General features: G+C 38.6%; 1 protein-coding gene across 4 annotated transcripts in view; it reads right to left on the bottom strand.

Moving 5' to 3' along the window:
* Positions 1–27,177, bottom strand: part of NSD2 (nuclear receptor binding SET domain protein 2) — a 74,280-nt gene that overhangs the window by 6,139 nt on the left and 40,964 nt on the right. For 2 of the 4 annotated variants that reach the window (XM_032685061.1, XM_032685062.1), the window contains exons 8-19: positions 25,872–25,990; positions 22,415–22,496; positions 21,292–21,416; positions 8,201–8,332; positions 7,042–7,165; positions 5,933–6,133; positions 5,102–5,281; positions 3,913–4,069; positions 2,966–3,171; positions 2,417–2,520; positions 1,889–2,158; positions 1,676–1,792 (exon numbers count right to left, since the gene is read on the bottom strand). In XM_032685061.1, coding sequence (XP_032540952.1) covers positions 1,676–1,792; positions 1,889–2,158; positions 2,417–2,520; positions 2,966–3,171; positions 3,913–4,069; positions 5,102–5,281; positions 5,933–6,133; positions 7,042–7,165; positions 8,201–8,332; positions 21,292–21,416; positions 22,415–22,496; positions 25,872–25,990 — 1,817 coding nt within the window. Of the gene's footprint in view, positions 1–1,675; positions 1,793–1,888; positions 2,159–2,416; positions 2,521–2,965; positions 3,172–3,912; positions 4,070–5,101; positions 5,282–5,932; positions 6,134–7,041; positions 7,166–8,200; positions 8,333–21,291; positions 21,417–22,414; positions 22,497–25,871; positions 25,991–27,177 lie in introns of those variants that run through there. The other 2 variants (XM_032685063.1, XR_004356557.1) reach the window with 2 other exon arrangements.

Here is a 27,177-nt window from a genome sequence, read left to right as displayed (position 1 = left end):
TTCAGTAGTTGCATTCAGAACAAACAAGGTGTTGCTACCCAGAGCACAAAAGACGATCGATGGTACATGTTGTATTGAAAACTGTAGTGTCCCATGTGGCCTGGAATGTGACACTCCCAAAGCAATACCTGTGCTTTAGCTCACGTTTTCCCAGCACCCATCGCAGCCACATGGCAGGATAAGTGTTCTTGTGAGCACTGTGGTGGTAAAGGAACCCCCTCCCTCAGGAAGCCTCAAAACTCAAACTGAGTCCATTTATCTTTTACATTGCATTCACAAAGCTGTGAGGCATTTACAAATACCGTGCTTTATGGCATTTACCAAGTCACTGCATGATTACTTGCAGAGATTATCAGTCTCGCACCACCTTTTTCCCCCCAAATCAGTCTAGTTAAAACAAAGACAAGCTCTTGGTAAACTAAAAAAATCCCATCCCTACACACAACTGCTTTTTAATTTCTATCTCCACTGAACATACCAGACATTAACAAAATAAAATCTTGAAATAGCCAGAACTGTGTTTCTCTGCAGAGCTGCTTAGAGGGAAACTATAAAAATATTTCATTAATTAGCACATCCCTCTTAACTCATTTTTATAATGCACATGGCATGACTGCCATGCCTATGTGCACACACACCCAGCCACTCCAACTGCACGGGCAGCTTGACCCACAATTAGTATTTATTAATTACAGCAAGAGTCAAATACATTCTCAGTTCAGATATGTAACACACTGACGTTGTGTGTCAATTTAGTAGAGGGGTGAGAAACTTTTAAGTGTTCAGAGAAACGTGGTTTCATCATTCCTTGCTAATAACTCCAGTAACAAGAACTCTTCAGTCACAGGTTTAATGAAAACAGTAGCTGTGGAAATACAGAGCAGGACAGTCTTGGGCAAAAGAATAGTGTTTGGGACCGAAAGAAGTGCAGGACTGGCAGCCAGCTCTTGTTTTTCTCCTAAGTAGCTTTTTTTTGGAGGGACTGAAGCAATATAATATATGTAATCAATACCTCCTACTATCCAGGTTCTCCGCTTTCTTCTCCCTCTCAGAAAGAAAATACTCAGAGGCGGGCACAGAACCACAGGTGCTGCATTAATTTGGTGTGTTAATTAATCTGCTGCAACAATTTGCTGCAGAATCAATTTGTGGAGTACTGGCTGGCTACTAATGCAGAGAGTGCTTTCAGAAAGAGAGTTTCTACAAAAGCACACGTCTAGTTTTGTTATAAACTAAGAAATGGACAGATAGATCCAAAAAATATTAAATGCCCAATATAAGACACAGCCTCACAATTCTATTTCACATTCTCTCAAGTGAGAATTTTATGTTCTGTTGTTGAAATTTTACTAAAAGAACTGCTAACAGTAATTCTTTCAACTGTATCACTACTATTCCCCAACACTTCATATTGAGACTAGGCAGGTAAATACTTTGCTGCATCGGATTTCAAGCAACAAAGCAAAACTTATAGACCTTAATATTTACTTTATTACATAACACAGAACTAATGAGATGCATTATATACATATAGAATGCAGAGAACAGGCACAGAAGATACAGTGCTATGAATACAGGAAACTGTGGAACATCAAAGGCAGCAGAGAGCCCTACCAATGTGATCAACAGGAGGAAAAGAGATCAAAATAATAGCAAAAAGTGTCAAATACTCTACCTTATCAATAGTAAGCATATAGAAGTGGGTAATGTCATTTTCATGTGCATATTTGATTCTTGCCATACATTCCTCTTCATCAATCAGCTCTCCCACATACTCGTTCACAAACTCTCCCTGGAAGATACCAAGTATCACTAGTAAAGTATATGCCAAACCCACAGAGAGCATCACAGGTCACCAATTCTCCGCTGGGGCAAGAACAATTCATACCTTTTTGATGTCCCTCTTGGCGACCAGACCCCACCCCTTCCCGTCGGTTTTGATGATCTTGGTCTCGGGGTACTGGCGCTTTGTAAAGCACTGGTTTTGGCACCTCTCTCCCGCTGGACAAACCTGGGGATGGCACTCGTACATCAGCATCCGGTTGAGGCACTCGGAATCAAAGCCACAAGGGTTTTCATCTGTGGGTTTGCAGTTGCACTTGGGGATCTCAGATATGTCAGCAGTGTATATCTGCACTTTACCGCAAGGTTTATTCACCTGAAAAAAATACATTAAAATAGTTCATATATCACTTTAGAAAATTTGAATTTGTCGTAACAGTTATTAAGGCGGTTACTAATTTGTTATTGCCACACTAGGTGTTCCAGTGGAAGCAAAATTTCACCATAGCAGGACTGTAAAAGCACAATTACCAGCACAGCATCACAACCTGTCCCCCCACCTCACAGCTCAGCTTTTCCTCTCCAGTGCTGCCTGAGACCTTTGAGTATCCAGTGCAATTTCCTCAAACTTTACCTTAATGTGCTTGTATGGTGGAGGTTTGCGTTCACTCTCCTGGGTTTCTTTGGCTTCTCGCTGTAGCTTTATTTCTCGAAATCGAGCTTCAGCTTCTTGCAAAGCTGAAAAAGATTGTCACGTCAACAGAAATGCCAGAAAGGGGATTACTCTCCCCAGGTTGACTTGCTCACTCCCATGTGTGTTAAACAAATAAGTGTCTGCTTCCTAGTCCCATCACTCAATTTTCTTACAAACAATGCTTCTGAGATGTTAATGCTCTCAACAGATGTACAAATTTTACTCTTTCGGTCTCCCAGTTACACTTTTCTTTTTTCTTTCCAGAAAGCAAAAATCATCAGAAATAATTCCAATTAGATCTCAGTCTTTTACAAGCCATGAAAATAATGTTTTCATTTAAAGATATTAATAGTGGCTGCTGCCCAGGACACCACAACAATTTCCTTAATTCAATATTGTAAAACAACTGTACAAAAGCAGACCCCAAGGCTATGTGTGAAGAAAGCAAAGCATGCATTAGATTATTTTTGGTTACTTTTAGCTATGTACCATTTTTGAAGACTTTTCCAATTCCTTTGATCCCTTGGTATCTACTCCCTCTGTCTCCCTCCATGTAAGGGAACACCCGTGCTTGGTGCGTCCAATAGTAATCCTTAGAACCAAAGAAAAACACAGGAAATTCTCCGATTTCATGCTTCATTTTCTGGATATTTGGGGGAACGTTTTTCGGATGGCAAACTTCTGCAGGCCACCATCTAGCACAGAAGTACAAATAAAAAAACACAGCATTTTAGTCAAGCTCTTTCTGCATGAGACAGTTTAGTAAAATCACTCTGAAGAGCAGTAACTGCGTATTATTTCCAGGATCCAAGAGGATTTAAAATCCTTTCTTCCCCTCACTCACTAGGCAGTGAGAGAAGACTAGGAAAGGAAAGCCTGACACTCAGATCTGTGGGACTTTGGCCTTCCTGAAAGTCAAAGAAACACACTGGGCTCCTCGTGTCTGGGTGGCAAAACCATCATCTTTACAAGGCCTGCAATCTCTGCAATTGTCAAAGATCAAGAGAAGGTTGATAATAGCTATTAATGTTTCTAGGACAACTCCCACCCACCTCTATCTCACTCAAATCTCAACGAAGTGTGAAACACTGACAACCTGAGTGACTGATCTCCCAGCCTGCAAGGTAGTAATTTAGCCAATTACAAGCTATAACAATTTATTTTAAGAGATCTCTGAAACAAAAGGGCTTGAAAGCTCATACACTGGAATCAGATATCATAAGGCTCAAGGAGTCCTGTATGGGTAATGCCCTGGCTGAGAGCAACAGCAAAGCTGCAAGTCTTTGAACTTGAAGCTTACAGGTGGTGGGGTCCCCAGCTCAGAGAGGAGTGAGGAATCAGTGTGCAGCAAGGCTGGCCTGCAGGAGAAACCAACTGTATGATCCTTACTTAAACATGCCAGTACTGTAAAACAACGTAAAATTCCTTCATCAGACCTGTAATTTCCCAGTTTAACCCAAATAATATCCTGGAAATGGAGCTTCTTGCCCGCCCTGCAGTCGTTGCAGTACCAGCTCCCATCTGGCATTTCAATGTTTAAGCAGTCGGGATGAAAGGCTGCTGGACACGACTCGCAGCACAACAAGCTTCCACCTTCACAGAGAGGAAAAAAAAAAAAGGAAAACAAAAAGTTTGAAAGACATCAAGACCAAAATAAAAGTTTGCATAAAACCAGTGCGATGTCCATGTGGGTAGGTTCACTCATAAAATAAATGGTTAAAATGTAACAAACACATATCTCTTATTTGAGTACAGAAGCCAAAAAGTCCTGATTTGAATGCCTGGCAGACTTGGGTTAGTAACACATGAAAAATAACAAGCAAGTTGGTGATAAAAAAGCTAGAATAATGCACCACGTATTATAATTACTTTGCTTTACTTTAATGATTACAATATGTTTAACACAGTTTAATACATATTAACATTTCAATATAAGAAAAATTTTAACCACAACAGACTTCTCCTACATTTGTTTTTTTTTTTTTCCCCTGGGGGAAAGGGAATGAGGTTGTTAGTTTGTTCCACGAATTATCAAGTGGAAAGTTTGCTGGAGCTTAAAAGCTGCTATGCTGCTTGTTAATTGGTTAACAAATCAGGTAAACTTTCGCTGCTACAAGTTTAATCAGCACTACGCATTCTGTGGTTCTCAATAAGGAATAGATTTATTGTACAACATAAAACAAAACACCCTTAATTAGCAGCACTCCCGGCAACAACTAATACTGATTCAATTTGCTGCCTGATGCTAAACTAAAAGCAACACTTAAAGTATTTATGGCGTAATATTACATATTAGCAATAAAGAAACACAAAAAGCTTCAGTACACTGAACACAGGGGAAAGAACAGAGAAATACTCATTATGTGTCTCTCACACAGAATTAAACCAAGCTTCTAGTTGCTGGATAAATTCCAAGTAAAACTATTCTTTAATCAATTATTTCTGCAAAAAAAAAAAAAAAGGATACTTAAAAACCTGAAGCAGCACAAGCCAGCCTGACATTATACCAAAACCTCACAAAGCCCCACTTAATATGCCCCACTTCTACTAACTTTGGATCAATAAAATAAAATTTAAAACGTTTTGAGGCCGCATTTACGAAACGGAGCTCTGCGTGAGTTTTACCTTTGGAACACACAAAGCACCAGCTGACATTGACATGGGCATGGTGGCTTTTCCCCTTCATGGCAGTGAAATGGTTGGTGCAGACAATGCTGTTGGAGGCGATGACGGCGCATCCCGCGGCAATGCAAACGTCTCCGGCGTGGTACGCAACGGGACAGCGGACACAGCGCATCATCTTCCCTGGCAAAGCACGACACTGACACGTTACTTTCCAACAGAACTGGCTATTTGAGCTAAAAACGCCTGAGACAGCCAACGCACGCACAAATACACGCTCGTTATGTTTCCAAACCCGCGTATTTGCATTCAGCGACAATGCCGAATTGATAAAGGTTTTTAAAGCACTGTAACGTTTAAACGTGAAGATTTCTAACTATGCACACCATTAACTATGACAAGCTTTCTTCAGTCGCGTAATTTTGTCTACAGTTGTTGCCCAAAGCTAAAAGCCTGCACGGAATCAACTGTCTCCGTGTTCATCGAGCCTTGCTGCAGTGTTCTTACATTCTCAGGTCCTGCCCTCACTGCCTGGCCTCTTTCCCATCATCTATGCATTCTAGATTTCATTCTCTCTTGAGAATAAAACATGGTTAACTATGGATAACTGAAAGCTAGTTTAAAAAAAAGAAAAAGAGCACGAACAAAGTAAATACTAATGCTGACTAAAAATTATTCTATTATTATTATTTTTTAATAAATTCTGAATTAGTCGATAGTCCATTTACACTTAAAAAAATTGCAGCTAGCAGCTCTTAAATGGACAGATTCCTTACCTTAACATACCACAAACAGAATTAATTCATCAGTTACAAAAATGTAAAATGAAACTACCTTTTGAAATTCGTGGATGTGAGGGGTTACTGACATGACAACTGAGGCAGCTGTGGAGAGGACATCGAAACCCCCTGTTCTCAAACACAGTAAGATGAAATTTTTTCACACAAGCTTCATGGTAGAATTTTCCACAGTGAGATACGACACAGCGTTTCACATCTGCCTTTCTCTCCTTACACACAAAACAGGTGTGCACACCTAATGGCAAAATAATAAACAGAATGTAACTAATTTTTCATGCAAACACGTGAATTTAAAATGCTTCTCTTGTGCTTTTATGTTATGCACGAGGGAGTTGCTTCTGTTTTGTGCAGTTAAAGTGTACACAACATCCAAAGCCTCACCAATCTGCTTTTACGTTCTTATTTATGAGCCTCAGTACACCAGGACAACTGTGAATTTTTCTTTTTTAAATTTTTTTTTTTTTAAACCAGCGAAACAGAATGATGGGTTGTCTCTGATCCTGTGAAATCTGAGGCAGCACCATAAACCAAAGACAAGCATCCTCCACTCTTCTCTCTGGATCACTTGGAACAGCTTTATTTTGAAGCAGCCTTGTTCCAACAAGATTTTACTGCATGTACTGAAATGGGCTTATGAGCAAGAACGCAAATCATTTACATAAAGTTTCGAGATTAAGAACTTCCAAGCAGTTACTACAGGATTAAAAGCAAATGAAATTAATAGCAATTAAGGTAGTCTTTTAATGGGAAAAGCAAAAGACTGATATAGACACACAAAGGACTAAACAAGGACTTAAAACGTTTCACGTGCTGCTCTTTTTTCTAGGATTTCTTAAGTCTTTGTGACAGACTTTAAATCTCATCTGTAATTGTACTCAGAGAACAAATAATTTGCAGTTATTAAGGCAATGGAATTCAGACTAAAATCAGCCAACTTGCAAGAGAGTTCTCACCAAAACCAGTGTGAACTTTCTAAAAGATGGCACACTTAGTGGTACTCTATGAACTCCCACCCTGTCAGGTCCCAAAGGATAAGTAAGGGTTCTCCAAGGATACATACTCTGTCCAGGAGGATGTCCTAGAACAACGTATCGGAAAACTACAACTTTTTTTTTTTAAATTAATAGAAAGGGACAAACTTGCCTGATGTACATTCACTACAAATGAATTTTCCTGCTGGTCTTCCAGAGAGCCCAAGGCAGCTTACATGAAAAGCTCGATAGCAAAGTCCTTCACACAGTAGGAGATCACCTGTTTTTTCACACAGCTTTTACAACACAAAGGCATTGAATGTTAAAGAAAAGTTCATATGTGGAAAAAACTGATTTCTTTATTCCATTTCATATACTGCTCCTCAAAATCTCTTTTCCCATTGTTGAAATCAAATTTAACAAGTGAAAGACAATTTTACAACCATCACCACGTGCCCTGGCTTCAAGTCGAAACAGGTAAAAGAATCATTAAACCACTAGAAATATTGCTTTCCAGAATCACAGTTCAAAAGAAAATACAACTTGACAGAAAAAAGGAATAGGGAAAAAAAAAGCCTGAAGAAATATTCCCTGAGCATACTGATCCATCTGAGCAGGGTTAAAAAGCATCCTTATTTTCCTTTTCCTTGGCAAAAGGAAATTAATCTAGTTGACACAATGATACTTCCATGTCTGAGTGGTTAGCAATGACACATGCACAACTAAAAATGAACTGAACAACAGTGCTGTCAGAATGTAGGGATTACCCAGCATTTAAAGATAGATATAACCTCATCATCACTATGTACAAGAAATGGAAATGTAACTGCTTGCCCAGTCTCATGGAAACAAATCTGATCTGCCTACTTGGACTGGGTTATCATTTCATAATCTAAGAACTCTTCTAGAGTAGTCTGAAAAAGCTTTTTGCTTTCAGCTGCCACCTGCACGCTGTGATCAGTGCATCACTGCCACCTCTGCTGCACACAAAGCACAAACCCCACCAGGTTTGAATTCCTCCTCTTTACTAAGAGAGGAGCGAGCAGCTCTTTTGAATCATCACTGGTCACCTGGCAACACTCATTTGTTTATTCTGAGGTACAAATCATGCTTATCTTACAGATCTGGAAGCTCAAGCAGAGAGGCTAAGTCACTTACTGGAGGTGAAGAAAAAAAATAATTAGGTACTAAGAACTCCATTTACTGGCATGGCAACCTCATCACTAACAGACATCTCAGACACCCATTATAATCCTGCTTCTGGCCTCACATTGTTATTTTAATATTTAAAAACACCTTTCCGTCTCGCTGCCCCAGCTAATGTCTCTCACCTGACACACATATTCTTTTTTTGTTCCTGCTCCTCGCTCAGATTTTTTGGATGATATAGACACTTCAGTCTGAGTTTCATCAGCACTTTCATAGGGAGACTCTGACCGCTCATCTCCTTGGCCATCGGAGATCTGAAGATTAAACACAGGTGTTAGAGAAAGCAGCCATGAATGCTCATTTCTGCACAGAATATCAACTGATGGAAGCAAACAGACTGCAATTCAGACTAGGAGATTCAGGCACACTCTTTCTGTTTTGTTTCCCCCACCTTCAAGAAAAACTTCAGTAAAAACCAGAATATGCACTTGTGGAAGTCTCAGCAAAAGGACTATGTAACAATCACCCTCACCAGCAACTCAACAGCAGCCAAAACAGAACACCAGAACTTTGTAATATGGCATTTTATTTATACTCAGTTCTTAATACAGTTAGCAAGAAGTGCCTAGCCAGTAACATAAGGATATCTTCAAATCCCTTGACTGAAGTTTGAGTATGTGGTTTATGAGAGAGTAACAGTCAGTTTTAAAAAAGAAACTTGGTAAACTTCAAGCTGTGTATGAAAGTCTCTGACTCAAATATTCTCTGAAGAAGTGGGAATAGCATATAGAAGAGAGGAAGAAAGAAACAAGCAGCTCTCAATATGTTTAAGGAATGTTACAGTCCACAATGAATTCAAAATACTACAAAAGATAGTCCTGTTATGGATCCATCTTATATAACAGATATAGATGTATAAAATATGGAGGATTTTTAAAAGTAGTCATAATTTACTTTAAAAATTTTACTTGATAAAAAAAACAACCCAAGTAACATATTTAAAGAAAAATACAGGGCAGTTTTCAGTTCAATAGAATTTAAGGAGGGAATGGACAACCAAGTGATTTGTCTCATCTCACATTACACCAGAAGATGCAGAATTTCTTGCTGTCGCCCCCAGATGGTACTCAGTGAGTTGTGTCTCACCAAGTATATTCTCCAGGAGAGCATCACAACTTGGAATTGCAAAAGAAATCTGTCACTTCTCTTTAAGCTTGTTCTAATGGTTATTCACACATACCATCAAAAGCTCTGCCTCCTGTCCTTTCGGGTTGTCTAACTGCAACTCCCAGTTGACGATGCCTTCTCCAGGTATTTCAGCTACATTAAAAGTCCTTTGGAAGCAGACATTTTCCTCCTGTGGAAGTATGCTGCCACTAAACTGGTTTCAGTCCTTTTTGGTCCACCCTCTAATTTTCTCCCTAGGGGACACTTTACAGCATCTAGAGGATTTTAGTGGGTTTTTTCTAAACCTTATCAGTACTTTAAAAGGGTTGTTGAAAAATCAGGCATGAGAACTAGAGGCAATAGCCCATTATAAGTCTTCTAAGTCCAGTATCCAAAACAAGCCACCATGCTACTACTCTTCTCCGCTTCTGTTCTGCTATGCAAGGATCTCCCTAAGTCTCTTCAACACAGCACTGAAAGTCACTCTAAATAGCTGTGCTATGCAAGAGATCATTTTGCCAATGGCCATTTGTCAGGACAGAGACACCCCACTTTATATGAAGAATTTGCTTTCTCTTTTCAGACACAGAATCTCATCTTTAACCACAGTAAATTAAAAAATGACCCAGCTACATGCAGGAGACAGCTACATGCAACCTGCCTATCAGACAATCCATGTAACGTGCAAATTTATTAGAAGTGATTTATTTTGACATAAGAGAGAAAAATATAAGACCAAACCAGGCCTAGAATTACTCTTTATAAAAGCCCTTTAGAAACACGAGATTTGAGTGATTACTTCTCACTGCTGCTGCCAGTTAACATTCAACATTTGCTTGCCTTGACCATGTCTAAAAATATTTTAAAAATTGAATCAGACTGACAGTTGTTGGTTGGTGGGTTTTCCCCCCCCACATTACTTGCAAGAGTGTAAATTCATTTCCTCCGTGCAAATAAATACTATCAAAGTGTCTTGTACCTACACATCACCTACGAATATTTCTACAACTGGAGTGATGTGGAGATTCTGCTTGGCCGTTTTGCAAAAAAACTGCATGTAAAAATCACTGCTTTGTTCAGTCACCTGGAAATCTCTGTCCCCTGGAAGGAGCTGCGAAATAGTAAACTGCAAATGCAACCCAAGTGCAAGGCCAGGAGCAGCCAGTTCTTGCTGGGAAGGGGCAGATAAAAGATGGCAGTGAGGGAGTGCAGCAAAAACACAAACCCAGTTTCCCTTATGGTTTAAGCATACTTACACACATGCTCATTTTTGCTTAAACTATCCCCACAGAAGCATTAATTAGTGTAAGCAGTGCACTGCTCCAACGTTTTTAGTACCTCATTATGTTCCTTGTTTGAACTAGCCAGAATTAGTCATGGTTAGAAAAGAATAATAAAAAAAATAAGCTGGAAGGTCTTAGATCTGTATTTCTTTTCTACTTCAAAAGAAAAGAGAACAAAACAAGCAGTCATGTTAACGTGACACTATGGTTGTTCCCCATCTTTTACCCCCACCACAAAACACCTTAACCCTGACAAAATCCATTTGTGCAGCACACCTTGAGTTAAGACAGTCTTCCCAGCAGCGAAAGCTACAGAGCCTTGCCCCTGAGGAAGGCACTCATCTTCCCTCAGCTCACTACTTCTGAAGGCAGAGCAGAGAAACAGAACATATCCAGTGACAAATATATTCAGTCAAAAGACAATGAGTCAAAGCAATGGTTTCCAAGATATTCTTTGGCTTATATACTCTGCTGAAACAAAGGATGCAGACCTCTATATGGAAAGGAAACCCTACTGGCAGATGGTAGTTTTTCAGAACCCCCCTAGATCTTGGTGACAAAATCCCAGCTATTTGTGAACCATAGGCTGACATCAATTTTCCTACAGAACAGAGATTTTACTGCCTCAGAATTAATGTGCCAGCCCTTCACTTAAATTAAATGGTTACTGAGCCAAAAAAAGGAGCAGCCCTGGCAAGAATCAAACTCTACATCACAAACGCAACCACAAAAGCCAAATTCTATCAGCCCATTCAAGATAAAACTTGGCAATTTACACCCACCTATAGATTAATGCCAGATTTCAAGCACGAATACCGACACGCAGAGCATGAACAAAATACCTTCAGTTCATCAACCATGTGGCTACCAGGCTGAGAGCATCTTTTAAGATCTCTCCTTCATGGCTGTCAGGAGCCTCACACACTTCACAAATAAAATGCTCTATTAACCACCAGTTTTGTATTACACAGACAAGCCTGGATACCTGCTCAGGGCTGTCTCAACTCCTAAGAATCACTACATTTACAAGAAGCTCAGTGATACACCTCTATGGCCTGGTGCAGGCTGCTGCTGCAGGACCTGTCTCATCATCCCTGCAACTGTGACCAAAGGTTTAGCCATCACAGCCAACAGCTCACATGCACCTCACCATCATCTGAGAGTTTTCATACTGGGTAATTTCAGGGCCCTAATAAGGGGAAGGCTAGCAGACTCCCTGTTGTAAGAAAGGGAAGCATTTGTATAGGATATTTTAAAGTTTGACCCTTATTAGTATCTTGCAGAAGGTGAAACACCCTCTGCCAGCCATCTCCCCTTGCAAATAACCCCTGTTCCATATAACCACCTTCTGGGAAGGCTCTCTCTATGAGGAGGGAATGAATTCAATACTTCAGCTCCTGAAGTTATCCCAGAACAGGCAGTGGAAATATTGGGGAAGTGAAATAAGGGTCTGTCCCTTCAGGCCTGAGGAGAAGAGGCCAAGATAACCTTCACCTAATATTTCTCAGAGAGGACTTAGAACCTAAGACAGGTACAGCATGAGATGGTTGGGGAAACTGTATTTGTACCCCAAGCAAGCTGTAGCAGCAAACCCAGATTCCGATTCACCAAGGGGACACTGAATTTCACAATTAAAATACCTGTAGATTGAAACAGTCACTAAGTAAAGACGACTTACAACAAGATTGCTAGAAAGCAGTTTGTGGTGACGTGACACAGCCACCACTACAATGAGATGTAACACTTTTGCAGGTTGTTAACCCAACTCTCCACAGCGGAAGGTCTAATACTTCGCATACCAGAGCCCCAATCACAGCCTTCAATACAAATCAGGACAGGTTTTGAGGGGCTTTTTTCTGTACCTGTTAAGTTACAAACGTAAACCTTTCCCTTGTGATCATAGCAGAGTTTGTCTTGTCCTTACTTTCCTAATATAATCTTCTTAGCAAAGAAAATTGCATGTAATTAATGCTTCTGATATTCAGGCCAAGGTTCAAAGTAATCAACATTTAGATTAGGGGGAAAACCTGTTAATTAGCAATTTGTAGCTATTTTATTCTGCTTTGCATTTTGAGTAATTCCTTACTTCTCATAAAGGCAAAGTACTATTTTTAAGAGTGCAAATTTAGGGGGAAAAGGCACTTCAGATTTTTAGCAACTGCCAAGTTTCTGCCTTGAAATTGTACCCAAATTCTATCATCACCTCCACTTCTTGTTAGCAGTTACTGATGCTGCAACGTGAAAGATGCCCTTCTTCTGCTGCAGTCAGGATCATCACAAGCACCATCAAACTTTGCATTCTGCACATCAGTCAGGCTTTCCTTCCCATTTCCTTCAATTATTGAATGTCAACACTACTTTGTGAGGACTTGCCTGTAGAGGCTTTCACACTTCACTGCCTGAACACTGAGCAAGGGTGGTGTTTCAGAAATCAAATGCAGCTCTTTCTACTGGAAACCGTGCACCTGCATACACAAGTGAGAGAAAGGGAAGAAAATGGCCTAAAACCCCAGTCATGAGCTTTGCTCTTCATTTGAGCTGGGCCAGAACTTACTTCAAGGATAGAGAGGTTCAGAATATGGTTACTGCTCACAGAACAGACCAAACTTCCTGTCAGGTTCCCAAGGCTATCTTTCCTTTCCCACGTGTCTCAGTCATTATTCACTGCTCACACATGTAAGACTCAAAGGGAACATGTAAGGACACATTACTGCATTTTTTCCCAGTTCTCCATAGCTTTATTATTGAAAAAATACTTCGTCACTGAGTCAAACTGGGACAAAATTTTGGCATCTCTGTGAATTCTTTGTGTTTAGTATTGTATTTTTACCCTTGAAAAGAGAGCAACTGTAGCAATGGGTCATTAAATAATTGGGTTTACTCATCTCAAGATATTTTGGGCACACATTTTATACTACTCCAATTTTTTTTGGCAATAGTGACTCAGACCCACAACGGTACAGGGAATCAGCATATCAAGACTCCAAATTCCCAAAGTATTTTTAATCTTCTTTTGAACTGTATGCTAAAATTCCCTTTTCACAATAACCCAAAGAAGCGCTTAAGGGATTCTTTCAGACAAACATCAACCTAATTTTAGAGAGACTATATAACAATGCTTATAAAAGCAATCCTCAGCATTACTTCTTAACCGAATGAACATGCTTTGCATACTGCAATACTTGATGTCTAAAGCCAGATTACATCAGCAACTGCCGCTGAATACTGGGTAATTGTTTAATTGCTAAATATAAGGATGAGATTTACTTTTTTTTTTAACTGTTTCCTGAACTACTTTTCCTTGTTTTGTGTGAAAGGGACGTACAATGTGCATACAGATGCAAAGACTGTGGAATAACGGAGTTTACATGATTACACTGAGTAAATAAGTGTTTGGTTTTGACAGAGGCTGCTGGGCAGGCTTAGAGGAGGAAATGTGTGCAACTCCATACACTTACAGTAAGAGTTAAGACACTAGAGTATTAAAAGGAATTAAATTGAGTCAGCTACGTGGATTTTCTAAGTTTATATTCTTGATTTTTCCTTTTGACTGAAGCTGTTTAAAGCGATTAAGGGGGGGTGGGGGTGGGCAGGAAGACGATTTGACAAAAGATTCTGTACACATACTGCGTGCACAAAATCACTTCTCAAATGTTTTTCCTGCCGTGAGACTTCCCTCAGCTGCAACACTGAGCTTCAGTTACACCTTCACAGGTCACTGCACCAGCAATTAAAGTGTTCAAAGGTGAAAGGAAAAGCACTAACACAGGGAAGCATTTCTCACAGTACATCTAAATATTGAATTCAAGTCTACGACAACTTTTTAAGCATTTTTCACAACCAGGTACCTGATTCCAGTCTCAGCCACAGACCTCAGCAGAAATGCGAGCCAATTCTTCATTCCCTCTGGCTTTTCACAAAAAAAAAAAAAGGGGAAAAAAAAAAAAGTTGGATGCAGGCTGACGTACACTCAGCTTGCATATTTCTAGAATCACGTGGGTGAACTTTGCAAACAGTATCGTTACTTCCCCATCTGGATGGTTAAAATGTCACTTATTAAAAAAAAAAAAAAAAAAAAAAAAAGAAGAAAAGAGGTGCTGACATATTCTCAGCTGGCATCCAATCACACTGATAACATGGTACAGGAAAGGACAGCCTGGAATTTAAAAATTCAAATGATGCTGTGGTTCGAAGAAGTAGGTGACGTCAAACACCGATGTGGATATTTGCTCCATCAACTCACCCACTTGAAGAAAAAATTTTTTTCGCCATTTACAGTTTTCTCCTTCCTTTCAGACAGCTCCAAAATCAGAGTAAATACCAGTGCCAGCAAAATCATTACACTGCAATTCCAAGGAAAAAGAGGTTTAGAAATCTAAGTCTGAACGTAAGTGGCTGCATTCATCCAATCTGCAGCTTAAGAATTTAAGTTACCACAGTAAAAACACAAAATGTAAATGTTCTGCTTGTCAGGACTGGCCCTCAATCAGCTGGTGACTTGGCTATTAAATGTGCTTTTTGTTTCAGACTTAGAATTAAATATTCTTTTTTAACAGCTGATCTATAAAAGCATCCTCGCTCAGTGTTATCCTAGGGGGTGGGAAGGGGGTGGTGGTGTGTCTGTTTTTTCTTCCCTGTAAGTACTTCCTAGCTAAAGGATGTCCTAAAGGACTAGAGCATCAATATTTGTTAAGACAAAAACTACTGCTTCATGGAACAGAAGCAAGTTTCAAGTACTATTCACTGTGTGTTAGCAATTGCAGAGTTAACAACATTCATACTTCTGTGCTTATCAGCTTCCTTGGGACTTCTCTCCTAGATGCAATTCAGACAAAGTTTCCCTGCCCAGTGTTTAAAGGTTTAAAACAAATTTGGAAATTTAGAGTGATAAGGTTGCTAACATTTAAGCACCTATGACGCCCACACTGGAATGGGTTCCAACAGTCACTACTTCATCAGCCACACACCTTTTCAGACTTTTCCAGTTACCACAGTGCAATTCTCTATAAAAAAATTTCTTCTTCAGAAAATTCATTTAATCAAGTCATTCAGTCTTACAAAAACACTTCTCATATCACTCATATATGCTTGTGTAACAGTTTTCTTAAGCCTTAAGAGCACAAGCTTCGGTCTTAGTCATACTCAAGACAATGATGCTCTTCTGCCACGTTCTGCTTAAGCAGTTACAAAAACAACTAAAGGGCAAATTTTTCGGGAGCCAAAGAAGGTAAGGTAACCCCTCCTGCTTCCCCTTGTTTTACTTGAGCATCACCTGCTTCATAATCTGGGCTGTAGAACTTCACATGGAAACACACCCCACTACGTACACTTATCTTAAAGCCAGGGATATATAGAATGAAAAGAAACCATGGCAGGAAATTATTTCCTTCTGCTGTTTTGTTTGGTTGGCAAATCTCCTGCACTGCAGGATCAGCAGGATCCATAAAGAAAGGGCCCACAAAGAGTGACCTGCTACTCTTACAGGGATGTCTTAAGACACTCACTGGCTTAAGCAACATCCTTTCTTGGGTCACCTGCTATCATATACATTATGATCATATGATATGATCATATAAAAAAATACATTGCATCTTTTCATGGGCAATCTAGAAGCACATTTCTGTGAGTTCTGAATGGTGTTGCCTATTAAGTTCTACTTTCCTTAAAACTCAGGACACTGCTACAATCTCAGACTTCCTGACAGGGCTTTGGAGTCAGTGATTTATATACCACAGTCACCCAGGAGGAAGTGGGTTGGGCTGGCCAAGAGCTTTCTCTAAAAAGCTTGGTGTATGCACACTCTGATAAGTGAACTCTTGAATCTTTCCAACAGACAAACCCCATCTGCCTTTTTTTTTTTCTTATTAACAAAATCTGAGCTGCCAGAGGGTCGAGGTTTTTTTAATCTAAAAACAACTTACGTTAAATCAATAAGCAGCACACAAACAACAGGTCAGGCTGTATTCAAAAGACTATCGTGCACCCACACAGAGACAGAAAAACTGACAGAGCCAATTGAGTTACAGTTAACATTTCCTTTATTTCAGTATAAGAATTCCTGAACTGAATGAAGAGTGATATTTTGGCCCATACTGCTAGACTAGATAAATTCTTTAAGTATGCGGTGCCACAGGTGTACACAGTACTATAATAGCAAAAAAAAAAAAAGACGGCCTGGGACAAGTTTCATTTTATTATTAGCAGGAGTTAGACGTTTCAGATAAGGATATTACGCATTTCTGAATTTGCCTGGAAAGTTAATTAAAACTATGAGAACATTTTAAAACAGTATAAAATTGCCTACAGATACTCATGATACTTCGGTAGGGAATGTGGAATAAAAACCTACATCATGTAAACATTCAGTTAACAGATTCTCTGCACTCTGAAGCCTAAGTAATACACAAAAGGAGAATAATTACATAAGAAACTTCAGTTTTCTAAACAGCGTGTGCTGCCAAAGAACAAAAGTCAAGCTTAGAACTTTTTTTCATGTGAAAGTAGAGCCATTGTAACAAAACTGTATGGACTGGTGGCCAATGCAGGTCATGTCAAATGTTACGAGTCTTTAGCAGAGGTTTAGCAAGAAACAAGTCCAACTACTTGCAGCGTTCCACAAAAATTGTCCCCCTGACTGCTTACTGATGCTTTCAAACAAGGGAAAAAATAATCTACAGGCATATAGAAACACAGGAAACAACTGTGTGCTAAGTCACAGGTGGCACTATATATTGAATTATCCTTGAGCACTGTTCTGAAGAGAAAATTACATCTGAAGGAAGCTAGAATGAAATGCTAGAAGCACACTGGTTTCGTTTAACAACCTGCAAGGTTAACTGCAACTGTTTTTTCTTTAGGGCAGTAGTTTGCTTAAAATAACATGAATTCCCTCTTCCTTCCTGTTCTCAGGATCTCTAAGACAGTTATTTTTACCTTCAGTAAGACTGCCCAGAACGTTTTAGTTGTATACTGTAGGACAACTAGACTCCAGGGCTGACAAATGGAGGTGAGGTACTTTTTGAGTTGCAAGCTGTGCATGTCTCACACTGCCTTATCAAATACCTTACCTTTTAAGAACTGTACGTGTTTTCTCCATTGTGTATACATGCTAACACCCATTGAAAATGCAGATAAAGCAAATCTGTCTCAAATCAGTAATGAGAAAAAAATACATTGTTTAATATGCAGAAAAAGAGCATTAAGGCTTGCATTACTATAATTTGCATTGTCAGGCCTTGGAAACACACGAATCTGTAGCTATAACCGGCAACCGAGTTTGTTTTGACACTGGATGTTACAAAAGGAAGAAAGAATTCCCTAAGGTGTGAGAAACTTAGGATAAAAGTAACCCCTTCAAAATCTTTCACAGGCTTCTTTAAGCTGCCATCTGCTGGTCAGCTCATACTTGAGGAAGGTGTGATGAATGACAGGCTGGCTAACTTTGAGAGTATTATATGTGCTTTATTTTGACCTCTCTTAGAAAAAAATTACAGTTTCTTTGACAAAGTTCATAAGTAGTATCTAGACTCTACATGATACTATGACACTTATCTGCTGTCAAAGTCATCCAATTTAATGAAGCCAGACAACAATCACAAAAATTGATTGAAAAGCTAAAGCAGATATGTTTCATGCAAACACACCAAGTGTGCCAATAATCCAGAAGTAATGGTAATGTAAAGTCTTCTTTATTTATTAAAAAAATACTGGTTACACTCTACTGGCACCTACTACATTATTGGGAGGTGGAGAGGGCCAAGGTAAAAAAAGAAATTAAAATACACCACCTGTATCTTTTCTCTCAAATATCATGTGCTTCTGGATGGTTACACCAAGTCTTACATAGGCAGTAAAAAACTACTCTGAGCTTTTGCAGACTCTGAAGTGTTGAGTATCCTTCTCACATCTGGCCCTACCAGTTGCTCATCAAGAATTATAAACAAAATCATATTTCACACAAGTACTGGAGGAAGTTACCACTGGTGTCAAGTGCCTAGAAGTAAAATTACTTTGTTTCAAAATTAAATGCACGTATGAAATTCATTTATTCCTGTACCTTACTTAATACTTCTGTCCATCCATCTTAAAACAATTTCAAAGCCCAATTTTTTGAAGGGAGTGAACGCCTACCTTTAATCTCTGATATGTCAAGTCTATAAATTTCTGCTTGCAGAAGTCCACACCCTCACTCCTGTCTCTCTCCCAAAGTAATTTATCAATTGAAAATTTAGCCTTCCTCATTTTATAGTATTTCAAATAAACCCCATTTAAAAAATACCTCGAATAACAATGAAAAGTATCCAAAATATTTTTGAAAATGTCAAATAAGATGCATTTTTCAAACAAGAAAGAACTGAGCACACCTTTCCTAGAACCTGGTTGCAAAGGACTGACATATAAGGGATGTGCAGGTAAAACAACAGATCTTGACAAATAACAGTCATATCCAGGTTCCATTCTGGAACAAGCTGTCCACAAATAGCGTGGGAGGAAAAGAAAGGAGAGGAAAAAAAAAAAAACAAGACCAGAATCCTCTTAGTATACACCTTATGGAGGTGTATGTGCTTGTGGAATACGTGGAATTTTTCCTGCATTTGTTAAGAGAGCACCTAAACCAACAGTTAGAAGTATTATAGTGAACACAGAAATATAAAAGTTAATCATTAAATCTATTTAATGTTTAGAAGTATTACATCCTATTCAATAAGCTGTGCAAGGCTTTCATCATTACCTGATTGTGTTTATTTTTTAAACCCTTTCCCTCAACACTGGAGAAGGTTTCTCTCTAGATAAATGCTCTCAGGCCACACATATTTAGCCATTTAGACAAGTGCTAAATAATACAAAAGGGAAAAAAGTTTTTAGAGCTACCCACACAATCCAAAATTTCTGTCTTTCCTTGTTTTGTAGAACAGACCAATATAAAGTTCAGAAACACATGCCTGACATTCTTGCTTTATTTAAAGGCAAAATATATCTAATACAGGAAACAAACTAGGCCCAGTCCTTAGATGGTCCAAGTTCAGGTCAGTGTAGCTTTAAACCAATCCAAGGATCTAGCCCACTAATCTACTTCCCCCTGCACCCAGTCCCCAAATAAATCTCTGTTATCTGACAAGGTGTATTTTCTGTTATGCTGTTTGGGACGTTTTTTGTATTTTAAACCTTTCGAACCCTTGAAAACAATTCATTCACTTTGAGTATCTGTGTTCTGTGAGCAGCATATGATGTAAATTTTTCTCACATCTTCTACTGCTTAGCAGTAGCTGAGTAAATTAAAGCTAAGTCTTAAAATTTCTATCTCAGCCTAAATAACCATATGCTTTCTCACATATGAGCCATTTACAACACCAAATCGTACAAAAATGAGCCTTTTGTTAAGAAAGACTTCTGGGTAGCTAATTCTGTAATCGCAACATCTAAAAACATAATAATCTTTCTCCTGAGTACACAATATTTAGAGATGCATATTTAGAGCCAAAAAAAAGACAGTAAAAAAACCCCTTAAACTGGTCTGCCTGAATAGATGGTCCCAAACAGAAACAGCTTTGACATATTTTTACTAATGATCCCATCAGTAAAGCCAAACCAGAAGAAACTGGTAAGCCAAAAGATGGGAGTCTCTTAACTGAGAGAACAAAGTATGACTTTACTTGGCTGCTGCTATGGACATTATTTCCTGTGGGACTTCCTTTGCTTGTCTTATTGGGGTACAGGAGGGAGAATTTATTGTTTGTTTGTTTTTTTTTTTTTAGTTAAAGTGTTTTTTCCAGTTACAGTTAAGATATACAGCCATTAACATGCAATCTTTTTTCCCCGTAAACTGTTTACTGAACATTATGTCTAGGTATTTTAACTGCATTCATCACAGTGTCTAAGCACCTCATGCATTTGTTAGGGGATATGAGAGTCTGTAGGAGAGCTGGAAGCCCTACTCCCTTGTTAGCAGGCAAGTATTTTCTCTACAGCTTTTGTAACACAAACTGGGTGAAGCTGTTTGTCTATGGATATTTTACTAAATCCTACCAACTACGTCTCTGAACCCACCTGCAAAACAGCATGCACAGCATTCACCCTCATGCTGCCACTCTTTGGCTGATTGGGTTTAACAGTGTAGATGACTTGGGGAATGGTTCAATGGATTGTATGAATACACTTCTGGTACATACATTTCATTAGTTGTATGTCAATTGGGAAGAATTACAGTTCCAGATATGCAGAGCTAAGACTAGGATTCGCAAGTATCAAAAAGATACATCCTCCACTGCCTGTTTAACTCTGCTGGGGATGGAGCTATTTGCATCACAGAGAAATAGCACTTAAACAGCCTGAAAACTAATTTGAGCTCAAAGGGGCTCTGCTCAGGAGACTGTCCAGTTCTAGATCAAACAGAGGATTAGGAAATTTGCTTCAATATAAAAGCTATGGCAACATGACAATATTGAGTTACATAATGTAACTAATGTAGTACACTTACATAAAAGTCTGTAGAAGAAAATACAGAACACATTGGCATTGTACTTTGCCTCTAATAGAAGGTTACAATTCTAAAACGTTGTTGGTAAATACAATAAAAACCACAATAATACCTCGACGTCCCCAAATCAGACGTCCGTGTTACAATAAATGAATTTGCAATGCACACATTAAACAGGTTTCACTGAGGCCAAAACTGTAAGTTGTCTAGAGCACCAACGTTAGAGAATTCGCCTTTGATTTTTGTGTTTCGTTTTTTTGTTTTGTTTTGCTTTTTTTTAAACAAGATTCACACCTGATAATTTCTGTAATTAAATGGCTGTGTGCAAACACCACTTTTTTTTTACCTCATTCTCAGTTAAGGAAGCTGAAGGAGATGAACTCTTGCTAAAAGCAAGAGTTGAAGATTCTGCTGCTGAAGCCCGATTTCGCTTCTTCAGAGGTTTACATGCATCAGACAGATTTTTCGTTGCTGTAAAATAATTTTGGTTTACAAAGTGAAGTTTGGAACTTTAAAATGTTATCTCCCTGAAGCCACTTAAAAATATTCCTTCAGATAAAGGAAGGAATTATTTAGGTAGGTCTTCTGGGCACATAAGTAGGGCTGAGCAAACATGAAGTAAGTTTCTGAAACCATGTGTTTCGGCTTGATTTTAAAGAGGCTTCCATTGATCAAATATCTGATACAAATGGCTAAGAAATGTTTGTTTTCTCAATTTTTTTTCTGGCTCATTTCTATTCATATCAAAATATCTTGTGATTTATGACCTCCTTAAACCAGAGGTAACAGTTATATTAGAAGGCCTACGTGATCTCATCACAATCTGAGTACCACTAATACTTTATTAAGAGAAAGGTTATACACAGGAGCCAAGAACCAGACATTAACTATGGCACGTCACCACTTCTACATCGTGCAGAACTTGCTGAAGCTCAGTTGTCTTTGGCATATCGCTGTGATACCTAAAGAGACATGCTCTGACAGAAGTTACCTTGAACTTGAGCATCATTAACAAGTCTGACTTTTGAGTTTTGGTCCAAGAATTAGAATCCCCTCTCATGCTCCACACTGCCTCCCATCAAGCATCATTTTAAAAGGACTAAAATCCCACAGTAACTGATGACATTGATGGTCACTGCATTTGTTTCACTGGGCCAATGGACAATGACAAACTGGAGCAGTAGGATTTGTAACCCTGCTGCCAAGAGCACGAGGCACCAGCTTTAATTTGGTGCCATCAAATGGTGAACTTGTGAACTGCTGCTCTCAATCAGCAATGCACAACTTCAGTCGAGGATAACGTTGCAAAATGGTAGTGAAGGAAGAGGACATGCTCCCCCCCAGATGTGGCACACTGCCTGCAACTGGTGACTGCATCAGCAAAATTTAGCGGCTGCCTCAGACAACCTGGTTATTTTAAAATTACTGAATTGAAAAAGTTACATTAAAATTTATTCTGACCACATTACCTGACTGGTTCTTTTGTGAAGAGGAGGTTTCTGTGACCTTAGAAGAGTTTGTTTTTGCTGTTTTGTCATTGCTTGTCTCCCTCTGTCACAAAAAAAAATATGAAAAAATAAAAAAACTCCTAATTTATGAGTGGTTGGATAAAACTGGCAATTAGTTCTGGATTTATATTATTAAAGAGAAAGTGTCTTCACAAATATATGAATGGTAATGTAGTTAAGCTAGCCCCATTTAAGTGAATTTTAAAACTCATTTACAGCACAGGGTACAAACCCATAAACAACTGAGAAAAATTAAAGAACATAGTATTCCAACATCCCACTTATCCATCCCAAATTCAGCATATCAAAGAGGGGAGCTCTAAATGAACACAAACCTTGTAAAGTTATCCTTACTATTCTTTGTCTAAACTAGTCAAAGTAAAACCTTCAATTATTAAAGGTAAACTGCAGAATTAGTATAGAAATTTGAGAATAAACCCTGTGCAGAACTTGAAGCCCCAGAAAGGCTTGCTTTCAACTCCACAACTTATAGCAGTGCCATTTTTTAAATTACTATGGTTAAGATTGTTTCAGCATTTCCAAAATAATACACTATTTTCAACACCACCTAAATTTGCTCCAGATTGAAAATTCATCATTAAAAGTTTAGGCTGAGAACTGGGAAAGTTTTTCTCAAATCTTTGTCAAAATTAAGACACTGTTCCTTACACATGTCACTATTTTTTTTCATTTTTTGTATGTTACAAATTCATTCAAGTTACTAAAACTGCAGCCAAGAGTGCTTAACCCTTAAAAATGCTCACCCGATCAAGCAGAACAATTCTAATGAACAGGCGGCTTTACACACTTTTTCAGTCTTCATCTGACAATGAGTTTTACAAAAGATATGCAGGTGAACACCTCTAAGGCCAGAGAACTGGTTTCCTTTGTAAAAACAAACATGAATGGCTACTGAACTACAGATGTGCTGCACTGTGCTTTTACTGACTTCTGACAGACTAAGCTGCCCTACCACTAATGCCACCGGAGGCTCCCAATATCAGTTTTCTAAGATTACTGTTACACTTCTGTGCAAAAATGAAAGAAAAGAGGGTGTCAAGAGGATGGTGCCAGACTCTTTTCAGTGGTGCCCCGGGACAGGATGAGAAGCAGTGGCCAATACACTAATACACAGGAAATTTCACCTCAACATGAGGAGGATTTTCTTTACTTTGAGGGTGGCAGAGCACCGGAACAGGCTACCGAGGGAGGTCGTGGAGTCTCCCTCTCTGGAGACATTCCAAAGCCACCTGGAACTGTTCCCTGTGTCACCTGTTCCAGGTGACCTTGCCTTGGCAAGGGGTTGGACTGGATGATCTCCAAAGGTCCTTTCCAATTCTAACTCTGTGAAAAGTCATTTAAATTTAAAGCACGCTTTACAGAACCCCCATTCTGTTAATGTTCATTTTATATACATCATCAAAGCAACAATGAGCAAATTAGTTTTTCAAAACTGCCCTATTGGTACTTATGACTTGGTCACTATGTGTAAAAACATTCAGATTTTGTAAATAAGGATTAAGGACAAAAGCAGAGTATAACACAAAACAAGTAAAACATCATGAAATAAAGGTTTTAAAGCTCCTCCTATCCAAAATTATTGCAACTAAAGCCTGCAGGTAAACTGGGAATAGCAGAAGGACGGTGTATGGTTAGTGTTTGGTTTTTGAATCATTACATAGACACTTTCACTGTCATTCACAAAATGTTTTACTAAGCAGCAGCACATACAGCTGGAAGTACCTTGGGCTCGTGAAGGCAGGAGAAAAGCTAAGAGATAATTCCTAAAAGAAACTGCAAAGCAACCATTCTACCATATCTACCTTTCTGTGGAGCACAAACCCTGCTATATCCAGCTAGAGCTTCCAAATTGCCTAATATTTACACGTATCAGATTCCTTGTACCAGACCTTCCTAGTTCTGATAAACAGATCAGGTAGAGGACAACGCTTTTTAAATGCACGTTACTAGGTCACTGTTACTAGTGGTAAGTATCTCATGGGAATTGTTCATCTCATTTACTTATTTTCCTGTTGATATTCACATTTGTGTCACAGCATCAGACACGAGAACCTCCCATGCACGAACTTATACTGCAACCACGTTTCATTCTACTTGTGATAACGCAGACTAATTGTAGTGTATGAATGCTGGTGGGATAGTAAAGTACCTCTAGCACACTTAAAACAAGGACTTCATAGCAGGAATTAATTACAATAAGTAGACTTCATTATTCCATGGGCCTACTGCATTATAGTGTATTCAAATCAATTAGACGAGTTTAAAAAGATCTGAAAAACTGTTCCTACTCATCATAAGATGACTATTTCAACAACTAACGTGCTAGAGTAAGAAGTACAAAACCCAGTTTTGGTCCTTCTTTCTGCAAAGGTAACAACATTAAAATTATCTCTGTCCCTTGCTAATCAGCTCATTAAGCCTGGCTATCTGAAATTCTATTTGGTTTTTTTATAATAAACTTTAAACAAGTTCTCTTAATATCCACAGTATCAACAGAATTACTAAAGTAACCAGCCTACCAAACAAATTGACATCTACAAATGAGATCCACATAGTTTATTTAAAAATAAACCTATTACCTTTCCTTATGTTAAGTTGTTTCATTTAACTGCTGTACCATCAAAGTTCTGAGCTGAGGTCTGTGGAACTCACACTACAGAATGAAACTGCAATAACATATCTGAAAACATGTGTGAGATAAGCTTTCCACACAAGTAAAACCCATGAAGTTCACTGCTCTACATGCACGACTAAATAAACCTGTGCTTAGGTCTCCAGAAGATAAGTGTTGCGTCCTTATACACAGTTTTAGTGACCTATGTAAGGAAAAGTCATCCTCACAAGCGAGCTAACCTGAAAAGAAGCCTGTGATTTGTGTGATATATGATAATTTTACTGCATAAATATAAATTTTCTGCAGTTTCCTAACTTAAGAAATGGGTCAGCATGCCACCCTTAAATGTTCTATAGCCTTCCAGTTCATGAAGTTTTTCTGTTTTGTTTTACTTGCTTTCCCCTCTCCTGACTTTTGTCTAAAATAAGTATTGACTAAAGGTATTTTTTTTTATATTCCTGTAAAACTGAACTCCAAATCAGGAGGAAAGAAAAAGAACTACAAAGCATGACAACATGGAGAGGTCATGCCTCCCTCTGCACATTCCTTCGGGAAACAGAGTTTCTGAGTGACATGTTTGCCACAGTTTAAGTCATACCTCCATCCTCAAAACCAAAGAAAAAATCCCACTGTGATAAGCTCACATGAATCTGAATACTTACAACAGTTTGGTGTGACATAGTACTTTTTTTATCCTGGAAATGGAAATGCTGACAAACTTAACTACAGCAATGTGACTGGTGCTGCTATAAATCAACCCAAACAAACCAACAACATAATTACCTTCCGATTATTCTGTTTATCCATCCTGAGTCTTTTCCTAGGTGCTTCCTGAACTTCAAAATCTTCTGTAGGTTCCTTTGTCCTCTTTTTTTGGTTTCTTTTATTTCCATGTAAATTACCTTGGGATGGGGGATGGGGGAAACTTACATGAAAAATAATCTAAAACCCACTTTGAAATTATTTTGAACTGATCTAGTTATTTAAGGTACTTTTCTCTCAGTCATTATCTTTAAAACATGGTTAAACATTAACACAGTTTGATGACCTCTTAACACTTAGGATCTAGCTTCTGGTGCTGAGGACTAACTCTAGAACACATCCAAATCAACTCCTTCATACTCAAGTTATTTTAGAAAGATGAGTCTATCTGTACAAGCACTAGTTTAACACCTGAATGTTACTGCCCAACATTTATTTAATATCACGAGACTACCTGTGATTGATCTACACAGCTTTTAGCTCTCCTGTCACTTTTTTCACTAAAATTAATTTGTAAGTCTCCTCCTTAAGCCTACTTTAAGTTCTTCAACTGTTACAGATGAAGATACTGGTGACATCTGTTAAGGGGTCTCTGAAAAAGACAAGTTATCACCAACCACACAGATTGATTCTCTTTCTGGTATGGCAATTCCAGACTCTAACAAGCTTACTTATATTTTACAGGAGACTGTAAGATCCCTTTATGAACCAGAATCCTATGAACAGAACCACATTGGTCATTTTAAACCACAAACTCATTCACATATTTAGATGATTGTTCACTGTACAGTTTAAGCAGCTGCTAAATTACAAAAGGTCAGTGAGTAATCTACATAGCCCTGCCACAGGCTCAGCTATTGTTTGCACCTCAAACACACAGGTAAGGGTTTGGGAAGTGGTCTGTTTCATCAGCACGAAATGACAACATCGTTACACTCTCCAGTACTCTCTAGTTTATGAAGCTACAGAATATTATTAGTATGAAGACTGCAAGTTTCAGGGGCACAAATATGTTAACTTAGAGCTGCCCTATAGCTACAAGCATTCTATTCCAGTGGGAACAAATATCTGTAAATATTAAAAATATAGCAACTTGAAAATATGGATAATTTTCAAATTAATGTTCTTATCTAAACAATCTAGAATATATTCTACGATCAGACTCTGAATCCACAAAGCAGACTGAAATGGCTCCAGGAGAACCTGCTACTTACAAAAAGCCAGCAAAAGAAATCCCACAATATTTTTCGAAGTTTAAGATAAGAGGATTTGAGTAGGGGAACAATCGAACTGACATATTATCATCTGTAGATAGCTATAAATGTAC

Source organism: Chiroxiphia lanceolata, chromosome 4 (assembly GCF_009829145.1).
Source record: "Chiroxiphia lanceolata isolate bChiLan1 chromosome 4, bChiLan1.pri, whole genome shotgun sequence".
Taxonomy (NCBI): domain Eukaryota; kingdom Metazoa; phylum Chordata; class Aves; order Passeriformes; family Pipridae; genus Chiroxiphia; species Chiroxiphia lanceolata.
Note: the sequence above shows the minus strand (reverse complement) of the source record. Positions and strands in the feature narration are given on the sequence as shown.